This window comes from Pholis gunnellus, assembly GCF_910591455.1.
Source record: "Pholis gunnellus genome assembly, chromosome: 17".
In the NCBI taxonomy this organism is placed as follows: Eukaryota; Metazoa; Chordata; class Actinopteri; order Perciformes; family Pholidae; genus Pholis; species Pholis gunnellus.
In genome coordinates, this window is record NC_136544.1 from 4,194,577 (window position 1) to 4,212,827 (window position 18,251).

General features: G+C 41.7%; 1 protein-coding gene across 4 annotated transcripts; it reads right to left on the bottom strand.

Moving 5' to 3' along the window:
- Positions 1–1,263: 1,263 nt before the first annotated feature.
- On the bottom strand, positions 1,264–18,151 carry LOC306709819 (histone acetyltransferase KAT7-like). 4 transcript variants are annotated; one of them, XM_079178113.1, is made up of 16 exons: positions 17,829–18,151; positions 15,785–15,929; positions 13,762–13,983; positions 11,328–11,609; positions 11,116–11,198; positions 10,595–10,681; positions 9,405–9,503; positions 9,192–9,302; positions 9,029–9,076; positions 8,109–8,300; positions 6,740–6,829; positions 5,896–6,036; positions 5,626–5,719; positions 5,174–5,320; positions 2,282–2,388; positions 1,264–2,071 (listed from the first exon to the last, which is right to left on the bottom strand). In XM_079178113.1, the coding sequence occupies exons 1-16, from the start codon at positions 17,841–17,843 to the stop codon at positions 1,973–1,975; spliced, it is 1,962 nt and encodes a 653-aa protein (XP_079034239.1). In that variant the 5' UTR covers positions 17,844–18,151; the 3' UTR covers positions 1,264–1,972. The 4 variants fall into 4 exon arrangements, with proteins under 4 accessions (XP_079034239.1, XP_079034238.1, XP_079034241.1 ...); XM_079178112.1 differs by having other exon boundaries at positions 11,328–11,612; XM_079178115.1 differs by lacking the exon at positions 9,029–9,076.
- Positions 18,152–18,251: the final 100 nt, after the last annotated feature.

An 18,251-nucleotide genomic window follows, 5' to 3' on the forward strand; every position in this document is an offset into this window, starting at 1 on the left:
TTAACTATATTATATTGATGCATGATGTAAAGTAACATCACTCTGCAGCTGATACCCAATCATTCAAACCATAAAGTATGATAATATGTGAAATGACAATAGTTCGACTGTGGCGAAGGGGATAGCAGGGCCGTCCTTCAATCAGAGGATCGGCGGTTTGATCCCGGGCTCAGGCTCCACTAGTTGCTTGTTGATGTGTCCTTGAGCAAGACACTCAACCCCAAATTGCTCCTGTAGCTGTGCCTAGAATTGTGAAAGAATCTGAATTGAAAGTTGCTTTGGATAAAAACGTCTGCCAAATGACTGTAATGTGGTAAACAAAAGATAATAATTTTAGGGACGCTCTGAGAGGTAAGTGAGGAAATAGAAATCTGGTGCTACATTTTCTTAGTCTGATCTGAATCGTTTTTCTCTCCTGTGTTCTTGTCTTAAGAACAGGATCTTTCCTTATAGTTTTCTTCTAGTTGAGTTTTAATTTCTCTGACAAAACGTTTGTTTTCACTGTTGAAAAACAAAACTTTTTTCCACCCGTTTCACAGACAGAAAAAACAAACAAAGAAACTTAGAAAGGCAAAACTTAATTTTTTCTCACCTATTTGGATCAGCCTTAAAAAATATATCCTCACTTTCCTCTCAGGGCTTCCATATCATTTAGCCCTGTTCCAATTTTGTTTTCCAATCCTCAAAGAACTGTTTGGGATCTCTCTGTTTAGCCATGTGACCCGAGCGGTAAATCAATGCCGGGGCTTTTATTCCTACAAACTTCATTCATTTTTGGGGCCCTGGCCTTGCCCTGTTTAATCACAGCCAGCTGGTCTGTGTCGGCCAAAATGTCTCGCATGAGTCAACGTACTGCAGACCTGCGTTGTGTCGACCACCTCGACAACAGAATGAAAAGCAGCACCGGTTCAATACCGGCTGCTGCAGATTGGGTTAGAAGGTGTGCCTGGTGCTCTGCGCTAATCAAGTGTCTGGGATCAGGTGCACTAACAACGCACAATTACTTTCACTTTTCAGACAACAAATGAGGTCGAGGAGACATCAGCGGCGATCTTAAGTAGACAGACGTCATCTGCCGCTGCTTAGCTCATTATGTTGTAATTTAGTCACACTGATAGTTGGACCCTGAAAGCGAAAGAAATGTATCTACATATATATATATATATATATATATATATATATATATATATATATATATATATATATATATATATATATATATATATATATAATATAATGTATAAAGAAATCGTGAATAGCTGATTCTCTTCTATGGAACCCCCAAGTGGTCAATATTTAATACGTAAAAAAATACATTATTAAATGAATAACCACATTAACAAATTGTAAATCAAGAATTTGTGAAATTATTAAAATTGTATTCTATTTAAATGAGCAAAATATAAGAAAAGAGCCATGTAATATATTCATGCTATTTAAGTTAGTAATAGCCAGTGGCATACGGTTGTTTACATGTATGACCTAAACATAAACAGGCTGTAGTGTAACATATTGTTTATTGCTCGTATTAGCTTAACTAACTATTTAGGGACATCTGAAGCTGCAACATTACTTCTGTTTCATTTGCTTCTAAACACAAACATTAATTGAACATTAATGATATGCATGTTTGTTTGTTTTTGTTCACTTTTAAGTGTTTATTACAAAAGAAGCCCTCGCTGATGACTCCTTTGCTTCTATTTTTGTGTAATGTCCAAACAAATACTCTGGACAGGCATCGTATCGGCGTTCTCATGTTCCATCTCCATGACAGTGACTGCTGAACCCAGAGTTAGCGGCGGACACAACAAGTGGCTGACTGCGCTGTAGCTGTTGAGAAGGGTTTTGTACAAGAGTGTGTGGGAAGGGTTTAGGCTCAGGGTCTGTGAGCATGCCAGTGTGCAGTGGAGGATCTGTCTGTGTGTATATGCGTGTGTTTCTGGGTTTGTAGTGTGAAAGGAAGCTACGTCCTCTACGTCCCTTTAGGCGGTGTCCATTTTAAGGCTTTGGGGTCAATGGTCTTGCCATTTCCGCGTTTGGTCTCCTTGGACTTCCAGTCGTCGATAAGGTCCTGCAGAGAGAGAAAATGCCCCTTAGTCAGCTGCGCTAATGTACAGCTATGTGATGAAGCTGAAATGTGCTCGTCCTCAGTACCCAAGTAATGAGGCTTTTAAACTTAAATGATAACCAATCAGCTATCAGCTGGGCAAAGTAGGGATTCCCTACCAAATGGTCAGAACAGCATGGAACACATTTTAAATGCGATGGCTTTGTTTCCTACCTGTCTCTTTAAAACCAGGTGCTTTCCCTTCCAGTATTTCAGCATCTGGAGGGATTGCAGCGTGCTGACAATATCCACTGGGTTCACCGCCGTCTCCTGACTGATCTCTGTGAACACAAGAGTGGGACAAGAGGAGATCAGAGTGATGGGATCCGGACGGTTTGATTAAGAAGACTTAAATCTTCAGCCATGCTAGCGGCTCTGTGAGGCAGTACACAGCAGTGCTTTGAGCTAAATGCTGAAACATGCTAAAATGCTCACAGTAATGATGTTGAAGAAATAGTTAAGAAATATGTTGCTTTTATTGGCTTTCTTGCCCAGAGTTAAATGAGATGATTGAAACCACTCTCATGCCTGACAATAAATGTACGGCTACTGCCAACAGCTGGTTAGCTTAGCTTAGGATAAAGACCGGAAACAGCTAGCTTGTTCCTGCCAGCAGCTGGTTAGCTTAGCTTAGGATAAAGACCGGAAACAGCTAGCTTGTTCCTGCCAGCAGTTGGTTAGCTTAGCTTAAGCTACAGCTAGCTTATTTCATCCAGCAGATGTTTAGCTGATTGAAACCACTCATGTCTGACAATAAATGTACGGCTACTGCCAACAGCTGGTTAGCTTAGCTTAGGCTAAAGACTGGAAACAGCTAGCTTGTTTTGGTCCAAAGGTACTACCCACTGTTATGTTCAAAATTTTTCACACAAAAGGAAAAGGAAAAAGCCCCCCTCTCTCTGCTCCTGATCCGTCAGCAAGATAAGGCCAAATCAGCTGGTTTGAGTTAAAATCGAAAGGAATTTAATATACTAACAAATGCAAAAGCAAATACAGCTACAAACTGAATCACACTATCAATTACAAAACAAATATATATATTTCATGAAATAGAGGCCCCGTCCGCACCACACGACAGATTGGTGTATCTGCCCCATGGTACGGAGGAGGTCTGAAGATTCCCGGAGATTCAAACACTTTTGTCCCTGCAAAGTGTCTGAAATGTCTCATATTACACATTCCACACCAAATCGATCAGCTCAATGATTGGCTGAACCCTTCGGACTTCAGTCGGCCACATTCCTCCCCTCCCTTCTTGAAGGCTGTGCTCAGAAACTCTTCAGCAACATCCCCCTCTCCCTGATTTTTATTACTTCATGGCGGTGTCATAAATTCTCTGGTTTCTCTCACAGTGCACAACAAATTCAGTAACTCTCCTTTTAGTTTAAACCTTCTACAGGTAAACATATTGTAACACATAATATCCATGCTAGGAGCGCTTTTAAACTTAAATTCCTCACACCACCAGCACCTTTAAAGCTCACTAATGACCATGTAATGTCTTGTTTGTTTAATACATCGCCGGACAATCAGAGATCACAGGGAGCCTTTTATTTTTTATCATTGAGGCTTGAGCTGACTGAAACAATACTCAACATTATACAACTTTAGTTAAAGTATGACCACATCCAGAGCTGCCAACACAGCGGTATAGTTAGAACTGATCACAGAGGGTACGCATTTTGAATGTCGACTGGAAATAACTGAGAGGAGTTATTTCTGTTACTCTGTACGAGTTGAAAAGATCTTCCTAAATGCAAAATGGCATGCAGGAATTACTGAAAAAGAGGGAACAGAGTGTTATCACTGAAATATTCGCTGCTTTGTCACACTGTCGTGGTTGCCGTCTGACCCTGGAGGCTATTTATTATTTGATGCTTTCGCTACCTCTACTAAGAGTGAATAAAAAAGATGTTTGAATTACTGTGAATCAGTTATTTCTGATCAGTAACTCATCTAAAACTAAATTTAGATGAATTGTGGAATTGTCAACTGGAATTATTTAAAAATTAAAAATAAATTGAGTCTATGACCATTTAAGACTTAACTAAATGCTCAACATCCCTAATGACTTATGAATTGTCATAACTTTGGCGCTTCATCCAGCACCATCATCAGGTCAACTCTCCAACACTAAAGACATTCCCATCAGCCTCAGCTGTACTTTGTGTTTCGTGCGAATGCTAGCATGCTATCACGCTAAACTAAATTGATGAGCATTTTACGTGCTTGACATCACAGCTGTGATTGGGAGCATGTTAGCATACGGACATTGACCATCGTGCCTCACTAGGGACATTTTTTGTCTTTTCAATTTTACGATCATTTTGTCTGTGCTAATACATTTGGCATACATTTTGGCAAGGTTGTGAGTTTTTTATTTTATTTTTTATTTTGGAACTTCAACCTCAGCTCCTATAATAAACTGTGTTGCCAAAATACAGACACACAGTCCCTTCAGGACATAAACGATTGAAACCCATAATAATCCCAAATGCTGAATTCTTAAAATGAATGAATATTTGGTCATTTTGATCAGGACTGAAGTAGGTTATCAGATTTAACTCTGTGAAAGAGTAAAATAATATTCATTGATAGCTTCTAGTGTCAAGAGTCTTTGTCTCGGTTTTTGGCTTTTTCTCTAGAATACAACCAGGAGAAAGAAAATGTGTTTGGGATGACCCAGTTTTGCTCGAGTTTAAGTCTTTGGTGCATCCGCCTTCATTTATCACCTGAATGCTGACTTGGAGTGGCCACAGTGTTCTCTGGTCCATTCACGAAAGACGACACACATGAATGCATGCGTGCACATAATAACACACACGGTCTTAAATCCCTACTGCCCATCTTTCCTCTCCCCTAGGTTTTACACACACACACACACACACACACACACACACACACACACACACACACACACACACACACACACACACACACACACACACACACACACACACACACACACACACACACACACACTTAAATCCCCACTGCCCATCTTTCCTCTCCCCTCGGTTTTTCCCTCTCTTGCCAGAACTTCGGAGAGTGTGGTCCAGCTCTGACCTTTGATGGAGATCTCTTTGCCCTGAAAGTTGTTCAGGTAGCGCAGCAGCACCTCCTTCCAGTAACTCCGGTAGCTGATGAGGCCCAGGTCAGACAGGGGGCGCTCAGGTGAGCCCACCTTCTCCTCCACTTTGGACAACAGGTAACCTTAAAAGGGTTGATTAGAAAGAGCTTTTTTTTTTTTTGGCAACACTCCTCCTCAAGCATTCCTATCTCCTACTGAAATGTAATAAGGATGCAGAAATAATACAGTAGATGAATTAATGCCTGTAATAGCGAAAAAAACAAGAGTGTGCCACGGTATCCTCGGAAGGGAAAGTTCCAGACAGCCTCCTCTATCTGGTGTTATTGTGCTATGCAGAATCCCTTGGCCTGTGTTTAAAGTTTATGAGGCAAAAACACACACACACACACTCACACACGCAAGAACACGCAAAGAGGAATACACTCACTGAAGTCTATGAGCATCTTGCCGTAGCCCTGCCTCATGTACTGCGGCATGGTGAGGATGCAGGACACGTTGTAGTTGAGGAAAGAGTTCTTCTCCTGCAGAGGGAGAATAAATCCGTAAACACGACGGTTTGGCTGAAATGGGAAAAATCTGATCTGATCTTTGCTTTTACCGATCTCATTTTGGCTGTGTATATTCACTGAAGCTAGTTTCTTTTCTCTGGTTAGCACTGGACATTTGTTGTAAAAGTAATCCATGTCTCCCAAGTTACCTTGGAGAAGTATCCGACTAGATGGCACCCTGTGTTGTCAGCTTCGGTCATGACATAGAAGAGGAAAGGTTCTACATCGTAATACAGAGTCTTGTGGTCCAGGAAGAGCTTCGCCAGCAGACACAAGTTCTGGCAGTAGATCTGCGAGCGAGAGCAGTGTAATTTATCAAAGTTTACAGGGAACACAGCTGACTAATCTCACACAGACATATCATTAGGTGTGGGAGTAATACGTTCAGGCACAACAATAGGTCAGAGAGTCCACAGACACAGATCGTACTCAAAACTAAAGAGAATCTGCAAAAAAACAACCAGAAGTGTCTTTTTATTTACATGCACACTGCTAATCAAACAAAAGGGACTTGAAGGTAGCGTCACCTTTCCTTAATGATTACACTGTTGATACTTGTCCACAGTAAAGGAGCCAGGCTAGGTGTCAAAGAGCCTTCCAGTGATTTAGGAGAACCTGTTGCATTCAGAAGGGTTCTCATCTTTTAAGTATGAATCAAATTCACAAGTGATCCAGACGGATTGCCTTTCACTACAGCGGGAAAAACCCTTGTTTGACTTAAGAATTCAAACAGGAAGACTCACACCTTAAAAGGGAAGTATTCATATTTTGTAATTGTTTCTAGTCTCCTAATAAGACCACTGAGATGGCTACACGTGTTATGTTGTAACGAAGCAGAACAGTTAGCCCTGAAACGAGTAATTCTGACGCGTTTGAAAAGAGTTGGGTCAGTCCGACTTGGGAAAAGAAAAGCTTACGATAAGAATACGAAAAATGTTCTCGCGTGAGGCCCAACGATACCCGGGGCCTTCCTGGGGGACGGCGCTCTTTTACCTTGTTCTTCTTTCCGTCCACCTCAAAGACAGAGATGTTCCCCTTCCTGTAGATCTCGTCACCTGGAGGGTGCTTCCACACACACTTGGCCTTTATGCGACAGAGATAAGAGAAAAAGAAGCGCAAGTTAGTTTATATATAAGTTAGCAAAACAATTTACTTCTAGTTTCTCATGGTGCTCATTCTGGATTTAGGAAAAGAATCAAAGAAACAGAGGCAGAGATATTCTGACTACACTAGATAAATTGCCCTCATCTTAGATAAACCTGTATGTGTGATATGGGTGGAGCGTCCCTTTAAACCATGATAGTGTATCTTTTTAATCCCAGTGGACTGTTCTTAATGGATGTTTGAAATTCAAATTCACAGTCCACTACAAACAACAGTGTTGTGGCCATATAATTGTTTGACATCCGAGCTCCAAACCATGAAGTTCAGCAGAGCTCCCGCTCCGGTAAAAGAAAAGTCCTCTTTTCGCTTCCCTCACTCCAATATAAGGAACGGTGTGAACTGCATCAAGAGGGCAAAGTTATACAGGCTATCTAAATAGAGTCTGCATGGTCTAGGAATACAATTATGAGTTGCCTCTGGCGTCCAGATAGTAAGGTTATGGTTGGAACTAAGGCCCAGGCTCATTTCGTGCCACAGTCCATTTTCACTTTGATGCTTCAACATCACTGACTGGAAGCTTCAATCTTTTTGGTTATCGATCAGAGACATTTCAGCTACGATAAAGTACCGCTCCCGAACCTTGCCAGGCAGAATTTGCAGTATTTGGCAGTGTTTTTTTACCCTTATTATTGAAATGTGGGATAAGGATAGAAAATGATCAAGAAAACAATGAAACAGAAGAATGCAATTTCTTTAGGATAAATCATCTTCACAGTGAAAAGACCATTGAAACTTCAGAGAACAGCCGGACACATTATATTTACTGAATGGTTGCCAGACATGAGACTAGTGTTGTCACAAATCACAATACCAACAAAATACTACTAAAAACAGTGTATCTGCAGGTCAAAAAATACTGAATTAAAGACAACATAAATGCAAAATTGAATTAAATTTCAGGAAAAAGTTGCCAAAACCAAGAAGTGAAGCTACAGTATGCATAAACTAGCAAGATTACAAGACAAAGACGAAGGGTTCAGAAGTTTGGTGTGTTGTATCAGCCCCACTCTGTATCAATCTGACACTGGACATGTAGATGAGTCCAATACAGTGTGACCAGGAGGAATTGCAAGTACGGTTTCAAGACACGTTGCATTGTGGGATTGTTAGTAAAAAAGGTGCATGAGATAGATTTCAGACGGAGCCATTCTCTGATTTCAAAGGACCTGCAGATGCCCCGTAGAAAAAGCTGCCTCACCATGTGCCGCCGCAGAATGGTCTGGCTCTTCATGTACTTGAGGCAGAACTCGCACATGTAGAGTCTCCCCAGGCGGGCGTATTCCTCCGGGTATGGGGAATGGTACCACGTGTCCAGCTCGTAGCGGCCAAACACGATGGTCTTTATCATGTTGCTGCCCTCCGACACCTGGCCGGCCAGCCGCAGTTTCTCCTATAGAGGCCAGGACAGGAGGAGAAAAGGTACAAAGAGGACAAGGGGAGAGGAGAGGAGATAAGAGAAGAGAAAGAAGAAAGGATCCAGATTATTCAAGGAAGAGGATCCGGTGAACCAAAGCACACATAGGAAAACCTCAGTGGAGGCAACCAGCCAGATAAAACAATAACAAGGTGCAGGAAGAAAGATTTCGATGGGGAACAAATAGGAAAAGGCTTAAAATGAAGCTCTGAAACTAATTTACTAGGTTTACATGTTAACTGCAAGGATTTTTAAGACGTGGCAAACAGAAGATAAGATTTGGGTCAGAATAGTGTCCTTTTGGTACCGAAGTATTTTCAAAATCCATGAAACTGAATTTAAATTTTAAATAGTGTGAACATGATTTAAGGCCTTTAATCAATGGTAAGGGAATTGAAGAGAATTGAAGCTGCGTTACTGTGCAATGAGAACATTACTTTGACAAAGAAAGTCTAGCTATCTTACGTTTTTCAAGATGGCTTTTTTTTGTGGTGAAATAAAACCCAATAGCAGCTTGAAACACCAACTCTGAATCTGTTGTGTGATTTGGAAAATGTGTAGGCACGTGCCGTTTGTAGGTAACCAACTGAAACATACAAAACCTTCTGGATAATAAAGCCTTCTCATCTGAATGGGTCACAAAGTAACAGAGCAGAGGAAAAATAACCAAACACAGAATAACAGGAAGTGATTGTCCAAACTACCAAAAATATCTCAGACTCCTCCTGTGGCTGCAGAGGAGGGTTTGCTGACTGAAACAGAGAAGAAGAGGAATAATGCAGAAAAGGGTGGGGGGGGGGGGGGACAAAAACAAAGGGAAGCGGGAAGGAGTAAGGGAGGGAGGTGATGATGACTTTTCTCTCTTACAAGGTCCTCCGAGGCACGTGCCTGCGCTTTCCTGAACAGCTCGAGGTCGTAGTCGCTGGTGATGTTCTCCAGCAGCGGCTCCCTGCTCGCTCCGTGGCTCTGACGGTGGTCCTGGAAGTGGGGGGGGGAGGAGGAGAGACTTTTGAAATATGTATGGGTAAGGATGTGGAGGTGTATCAAAGGGTTATACGCTTTCAGTTCTCACACACTTACCACGTACTTGTCCTTCTGCTCCTTATTGAGGCTCGAATTCCTCTTCCTCCTCAGCTCCGTCACCTTCTCCTTGTAGCGCAGCTGGCGGTCTGACGGGGCCTGAGAGCACACGGAGGCAAACGCTTTAAACAGGGAAGAGGTCGCACTGCCTGATGAGAATATATACAGAAATAATGTGCTCCTGAGATAGATCAATTTCTATTTATACTAGTGTTATTGATGTTTTACTACTGCTTGATGTAATGGAAAAAATTAACAAAAACTGTGAAGGTTCATAATTGCTAGTTCATTGCTTTTACTCTATCGGCGTCCTGCAGGGAACTGTGCTAGGACCACTTCTATGTAGTCTTTATATAAAAGATATGCATATGTCTGAAGAGATCCAGCAATATGCTGATGATACAGTGATCTATACGGTTGCACAGACAGCAAACATACCAATGCAATAAGCCATATATTAAGGTAAAGAATCTGGTTATATTTAAATAACTTTTGGTTTGTAGGAATGTCAATAAACTTAAAAACAGCTATGTTCTTGTAAACCTACTCTGAGCAAATTAGACTGAAACATGGCATGTTTCCTTTTTTTTCTCAATCTTTTTATTACATTTTTACATGTTTTAAATCAGTTGATGTTTTAGAGAAAACCCTACTCAGTCCTCTGTTATTGAGGTCCTTGCATGTTTTCTTTTCTCTTGACTTACTACGTATAGTTTGCAGCAAAGTACCATGTGTTACACTGTTCCATTACTTGTGCTGCTATGTTATAAACATGTTGTTCTATTCTGGTTTAGGGGAAACGGGTGAATCAGTGTTCTGCAACAACTCAGACTCATTTACAGTCTTTTCTCTGTTGATCAATGAGCACAGTCCCTGTCAAATGAACTAAGGAATGACATCAGAACCAGGAAGCGTCACTTCACACTCACTGCGACTCAACCAAACAGCAGCTCTTCGTCACTTTGCCTCGGACGCTGCTCCACCGAGGAATCACAGTGTGATCTCAGACCTGAGGTATTACTGCTTATAGAGGGATGCTGCGGTGTGTGGGAATTCCTCTTACCCGTACAATAATATATACGTGTGCATGCATCTCTTTGTTTTAGGTGTGAGCATGTGTCACCGTTTGTTAGGCCTGTCTGATGCACTTGCTGTTTATATCTACGTGTGTGTGTGTGCTTGTGCGTTACCTGGTTTCTTGTGGAGTGTCTATTCTCGTCCTGGCGGTGTGACAACGTCCTTTCCTCGGCCTGTTTGTCGCGCGTCGATGCCTTGCCCTAACAAAACATCAACACTGTGTCTGCCACCAACGACTCACAACAACCCCCACAGCGGGGGGGAAAAAAAAGAATTTGCGGCAACCCCCTTCCGTGTTCCTGGAAGCTTCGCAGCTTGACAACTTGGATTTAAGTCTGTTGGTTTCGGTCGCAGTGTGATGTCTGAGATATTTTCCACAGAGGAAACTTGGTTTGACTAATGAGTAATATCATAAAAGCACCAAAGCAGCAGAAAAAAAATGTTTTACAGATGTCAGAAATACAACAAAAAAATGAGAAAAAAAGGAAGATAACGGAAAATACATGAAATGGTCAAAACTTCCTGTGAGATATTTTTCTGTTTTAAAATAGCTTTCAATGTCATGGTTTTTACACCTACTTCTTACCCTGGATGCCCTGTTGATATGTCTTTGTGTGTGTGTGTGTGTGTGTACCTTGCATTCATCAGCAGAGAGATTGTGGTAGAGAGGACATCCTGATATGGAGAAATGTCTCTCATGCCTCCCCGTTAGATGACCTGAGAGAAAAAGAGGGAGACAGAGAGAGTGAGAGAAAGGGAGAGAGATGTACTAAGGGTTGGTGCGTGGGAGCGGGACGTCTAGTCCAATAAAAAAAAATAAAAACGTTGTGGTGTTTGTGCCCTCACCCAATGAGTTGCACCCGGGTGTGGGACACTTCATGTTGAAGTTGTAGCTCTCGTGGAAGCGCCGCCGTTTGGGCCGGTGGGAGAGGTCGTGGGCGGCGGCCTCTTTGAGCGACAGCTCTTTGGCCAATCTCTCGTCCTCCTCTTGCGACACCACAATGTCGTTGCTGGACGACACAAGGTCGTTGCTGGGGCTGGAAACGTCGATGTCGGACTCCGAGGACGGGGCGTTACCCGTCGGGGTCCGGGGAGGGGTCTCGTCTCGGTCCGCCCCCTGCTTCAGGTCTGCTGAGCCAATCAGGGACAAAAGGAACGAGAGGGAATGATTGCAAGGACGCCGACCTCGGCATAAATCTGTGGTTTTTAACTGTAAATGGCAAGTGCACACATTTAATATTCTCATTTGACTGCCTCACGTTACTGTTGGACAGCCCTTTCCAGCAAGGAACTAAAGTCACACAAAAACTAACCAATGGAGGCAGATGTAGACCAGCAACGCCAGTGTTCTGCAACGTAAAATTGCTGTTTTTGTCAAAGGAGTCTGGTGACTTTGAAGAGAGCGTAAATAACGGCTTTAGTTCCGTTTTTAGAAAGGACTGTCTGACGGGGAGGTAAAGTGGTGGAAATATTCTAAATATTGCGAACACATAAACTGATATTGATGTTTTTAGGTGGCTAAAATAAGTTTTACTGTTGTACATTGCTTTTCTCCTGTGCTGGTACTACTGTCTGTTTCTCCAAACTGGACGGGGGTGCTAACCCACATCTACTGAATACACTGACTATGGATAAGCACCTCATGCAAACACACTTCAATAGACCCAAAACTGTACCCCACTGTACATCTCATTTCAAAGCCTCGGTTAGAGGTAGATAAAGAATTTTTACGGCTTCCCCAGCGAGAACGTTGTCCCAGCACCAACGACGCAGAATGTTCAATAACAGAGCTTTGTGATGGACTAAACACAACCACTGTGGGTCGTAAAACAGCGGTACAGAAACAAAAGCACTAACAGGAAAAAAAAATGCAAACGAGTACAACTCTTTTACCATTTTTTCAATCTTTTACCGCAAATCTATCAAAAAGGATTTCTCTGTAGGCTGCAAATGTGATCCAATAGTAAAGACTGATGTTACTGCAGCAGAAGACCAAACACCCGTCTTCTGCTGCAGTAAGGCTGGCAGCTGAATGGGACATATAGCAGCCCCTCTCCTCTCCTATTTTCGATTTCTTTTAACTCCCGAGATTGCAAATCTCTGCCAATGCTTAACAACGTCTTGAATTTTATGTTACACCCCGAAACATCTTTCCTAATACCACATGCATTTCAAGTGAGTCACTTTCAGAAACCCGGCAGGTGGGCAAGCAAACAAAGACACAAAGAGGTACAATCCATTGACTTCGAGACGAGGGAACCGGAAGTGGGGAAAAAAATGCCAACAAATTTCCGGGTTTTAGGACTCATTCCTGCGGCACTCCTATACGAGAATCCAAAAATCTTCGTGGTCTACGTCAATTTGTCACCTATCGAGGAATTAGCCCGTTAACATTAAGTCTGGTGTTCCACAAGGGTCCGTTTTAGGACCTGGGACATTTTGAATATCCCCAATGTTCGTAAACTGGCATCTAAGATTTGAATTTGCAAGCATCAACAGTATCTTTTATTCGCACAGAAATCTTGATGATAAGTTTATAGTTGTTTTGCTCCTGAATGGTGAGGATTTCTCCTAAAAGGGGGGGGGAGCCATTAGCCTCTTGGCCTTTTGGCTTTACATGCATAACTGTGGCTACTGTATGATTCTTTGTTTGTATTTTATGACATCACTCTTAATTTCGTTTCGCTGTTTGACTCCCTGTTAAGGCACCAAACGATAAAGTTGAACAACCAAACAATCTAAGGCGCCTACACATCTCTTTTAATGGGTACAGATCAGCGTGTGAAGTTAGTCAACAGATCCTGGTCTCCCCGTGAGGTAAGTCAATTATCCCGGTGACAGAAAACACAAGGTCCGGATATGTACGGAGACACATTTGTCTTCATTATAATCGGGAACACACTATGATCACAGACAGGGCTCGTGACATTAGCTGAATAGCACTGAATGAACCACGCAGATAAGACACTCTTCTTCCTCGCTCTTCTTCCTCCTTCCACCCCTCATCTTCACCTCATTCCTTCTCTTCCAGCTTCCTTTTACAACCCCTTCATCTACTCATCAGTCTTTCGCTTACGCCCTCGCACTCTTCTCTGACTTTACTGCCTAACTTCCACCCCCCCCCTCTTTTCATCTCTTCTTCCTTCTTCTGTGCCTCTGTTTCTACTCTCATGAAAACACCAAACGGCGTCCACTTTTAATAAAGAAGGTTGAAAGCATCCCTTTAATGGCATGAATAGGTGTAATATCTAAGACGTACGGGAAACACTACTGGTCTCACCATTAGCCTCGGTCTCTGAGCCAGACGACCTGCTCTGACGCAGTGGGTATTTTTTGGCCGCGGTGTTTGTCGCCCCCTGCTGGCTGCGTGTGATCCTGCGCCCGGAGGAGAAGACGGAGGCTGCCACTGCTGCTGCCGCTGCTGCCGCTGCCGACTCTGCTGCCAGGCCTTCGTCTGGACCAGTGGCCGCAGGAGAGCTGCTCCGTACTGAGCTGCAGTTATCTACAAGAGAAGAGATCACTTAATGATTTCCAATATGGTTTTAGATACTACCTACAACATTAATATACCGATTCAATATTAATACACTTAGAAATATAATCTGGATGCACCTTACTGCAAATGTTTTATTTACATTTAAATGCATTTCCTTCCCTTTACAGCATTGCTACTTTTAGTTTCCTACAATTTTAGTGGGCTTTTAAATTGACAACTATTTTGATGATTAATTGATCATTTAAGTTAATTGTTAAGGCACAAATATCCTACTTCCTGCTCTTACATTGCGAGGATTTGCTACTACAACTTCTATAAACTGCACAGCTCTTTGGTTTTCATTCAGATATATTGTACTTATTTGTATATATATTTGCTTTAGATTTTAATTTAATACAAATAAAAAAAGTAACTTTTTTTAATTTTCTCTTACGGTGTTTATGTTATGCACCAAAGCAAATGTCTTGTATGTGAAAACCTACTTGGCAATAAACAGGATTCAGATTCTGCTACTCTTCGTCTCATATGACACTCAAATGAGTATATTTGGGTTTTAGATAATTAGGGGGTTTATCATGTCAGCAAAAATAAGCAGCAGATTAGATGATAATGAAAATAATAATTGTCTACGATAATTGTCTTCCTGGAAATTTATCAGAAAAACAATCTACTTAACTGCATTAAAAGTTTGGTAATTTCGAGATTGATGTATTTAAACCTGAGCAGTCTGTAACGGACTAAATCCATGCAAAACTAAATGGTAAGAAGAAGACAGAGTTACTTGTTGCAAATGCCCTCAATGATCAAAAGAAGAGATTAATCCCGCTGCAGAAAGGAAGACTGAACCTCTGAATACGCTTCTTTTTGTGAAAAAAACCCAGCCTTATGAAGCCTCTATGGGGACGAGGACAGCGTAGCCAACTTCTCTCAGTAACAATAAGCAGAGGAAACAGTGTCGCCTTTTATTCCTCCGTTGTAAACCCCCCCCCCCCCCTGGCATTCACAGCGGAAAGAGGTCACACAGGGGGTAGTGTGTGTGTGTGGGGGGGGGGGGGGGGTCCCTGGACGAAAACATCCTCCCTCATTCAACCCTTTAATGAAGTTATACTGTAAATGTCTGGCTCTGTAATAAATATGTAGGATTAAACATGAACATAACTACTAAAAAGTCACTACAAATAAAAAGCAGAAAACAAAACAGTGATATAATAAATGGATATAATTAAAACCAAGGATAACTGGCCAAAAGAATATATGCATCTAACTTTCTAATGTTAAAGGGAAGAACATATTGGTGTTATTACATTAGGCTTTTAAGAATAAGTTGATACAACCATGTTGCATGGGTGTCACTTTGAAGTTAAAATATAAGGTTTATAATGTGTTACAGTGTAGCAATTAGACCCAATTCAATGTTAATAGTAGAATGCTATGCTAAGCCAATCAACACATGGCTAAAACCGAAACTAACTAATTAAAACTAACTGAACTTGATAATACAACTGACCCAAGCAATTACTTCAACACTACATGCATAATGTATGAGCTATGATAACTATCGTGATAGAGCTGACACGTTAGCATGTAGCTCACTGATGCTAACCTACAACCTGCATTTAAGAATTCCTTTCAGTGCTTTAAAAGACCCTCGTGTTGTCTCTTATTCCACAATGTATCATCCCTATCTTCCTATTGTTCTTACCTATTAAATATGAATATATGAAATTAGTTATTAATATATATTTTTTGTTCTTCCTATATTGGACTATTTATAAAAATAAAAAAATAAAAAACTTGAAACGTTTACCTTGTGAGCTCCGGCTGAGGCGCAGTGAAGCGCGAGTCAAGCGCGTGCTGCTGCGCCTGTGCACGATCTCGGAAGCTTCGGCGTGCTCGAGGTCGGCGGAAAAATCCGAGTCCTCCGTCCCGTCGGAGCTGCTGCCCGCGGTCCTCTGCAAACCACAACGTTCATCAGCTATCAGCGTGATTAAAGTCAAAGTCGGGACTGTCAGCAAAAATAAGTATCAGACGAGTTAGCACAATGCTGTGAGACTGATGTTAGCAAAGCTTTGTGTGTGTGTTTGTTGTTGTTTGTTTGTTTTCTTTTACCATCGGGTAATTCAACAAAGATCCCATGCTGGGGGAGGAACATCACCCCCTCCACATCTCCTCCGGCTCTGAGCTCCCTCTTGCCACTATGGACTTGTCAATAAATGCTTAAAATAAGGCGAATCACTATTGACACGGGTACAAGCCGAATAACGCCGATCGCATCTATTGTAACAACCCCAATTTGCCACAACGCCTGAGTGCACCTTCCGTGCGAATCTCCAGTTTGTAGTAAATTAAGTGGACTAGAAGACATTTACCACAAAAAAACGCCCAACAACTCGGCAAAGACAAATGAACTAATGAAACGTCCCATAAACTTGTGTCACTGCATAATGTGTCGAAAGTGCAGGCTGCCTATCTGCCTGCCACACGGAATGAATGGGGTGATGCTCACTTCACCCCACCAGAGACACAGAAATCCGGCAGGGTGGGGGTGGGGCAAGAGGACTCGAGTATAGCCAACATGTCATTTGCATTGATATGGAAAAAAAAACATTTTGTACCCTCTGAAATAATAACCAAAATGTGATGTTATAGGACTAGGCAACCCACAATTGTTTAATATGAATTAATGTGGTGCAATAATAATGTGTATATTTGTTCTGTATTTTACTCGTTGCACTTAATATTTAGTTCACAATCATATTTATTTATTTTTCTAATTATTACATATGAGACATTGATTTTACACAGGGCCACCCAAGAAAATATATTAATAGGATATGATAACCTTTTATTGATGCACACGGGGGTAGAGTAGGTTTTACAGCGCGATAGAGACAGAAAAATTGCCAAAATTAGAAGAGCTACACCATGAATCAAAATGATATTAAAGCTACTCACAGATATTAAAAGACAAATTAAAAGACTTTATGCAAGAGAGTACCCTGTGCCAGTGTAGACTGTACAATGCTTAATATGAATTAATGTGGCAATCGTGCAAAAATAATTATACATTATAAGTAAGGCTACTTGTCTATTCATTGTCTACTACTTGTCTATTAATTGTAATAAAAAATAAAAATAAATTGTAATAGTACTAGAAGACAGTAACAAACAATATACAAATTAAAAAAATTCTACACTACAGCGTGGACCACAGCGCACATTCAACGTTAAGCGCGTTTGACAACTTCACAACAAGAAGCTGAGGACTTAATTTACATACGACCAATCACATTAAAGAGGAGGCGGGGTTTGAGAGAGTCAGACCAATGAACGCAACGCCTGTCCAGATTCTGTCCAATGACAGCGTTGTTTTGGTGCGGACACTTCGTTTCCATCCTCGCACTCTAAGGACAGCCTGTTCCTTTACCAACAGTTGAAGCGGCCGTTATTGACACGAACGGAGGTCAGTACCTCCACGCACCCCACCAGCTGGTAGAAATCTGACCAAATCTCGTAAAGGCCAAATGTTCAAAGCTCTTCTCACTATACCACGAGGAAGTGACGCTTAATAAACTGCAACACATTCTTGCAACTCAGCAACAAACATTAGCTAGCGTAGCTTTGAGCAACAACACAAGACGATAGCTCAGTCGAGCGACTCTGCTAACGTCCGCATTCAACACACACCCACAACTTATTAATGGCGACTTGTAGAATCGCGTTTCAGCTCACATGCGGTCGAAGGTGTTCCCACACAGTTAGATGTTTGGCTGACATGAACTGTGACGTTATGTTGTTGTGTGTCCGATCTGCAGCCTGATGGCTGAGTCTGCTGCAAACAGCTGTCTTACCTTTCTCCGGGGCATTCTCAAAGGTGTTACGTGTGTCGCCTGTGGCCGGTTACTACTCCCTACTCTGGGGACAATTTATTCCAGCTTGTATAAATGATAAGAACAACAAATCGCCAGCTTTTGATATGAGCCAACTCAGCTGAAAAAGGCGAACCAATTTGTCCGCACTTCCTTGTGAGTACAGCGCAAACGCGTTCGTTTTTCGGGTCCGTTGACAAAATGCCTCCGTGTGGAACATGAAGCTGCGGTGGTCCTTTGATTAAACGGATAATGGCAATAGTTGTAAAGTATCTCAAATTTCTAAAATGTAAAGTTGAAAAATAGTTATTATAGGTCAGTTACTAAACTGTTATCTAAATAGCTGCTCACAGTAATTACAAACGTTCGTTAAAACGAATCAAACATGTGTCACGTAGCACAGAG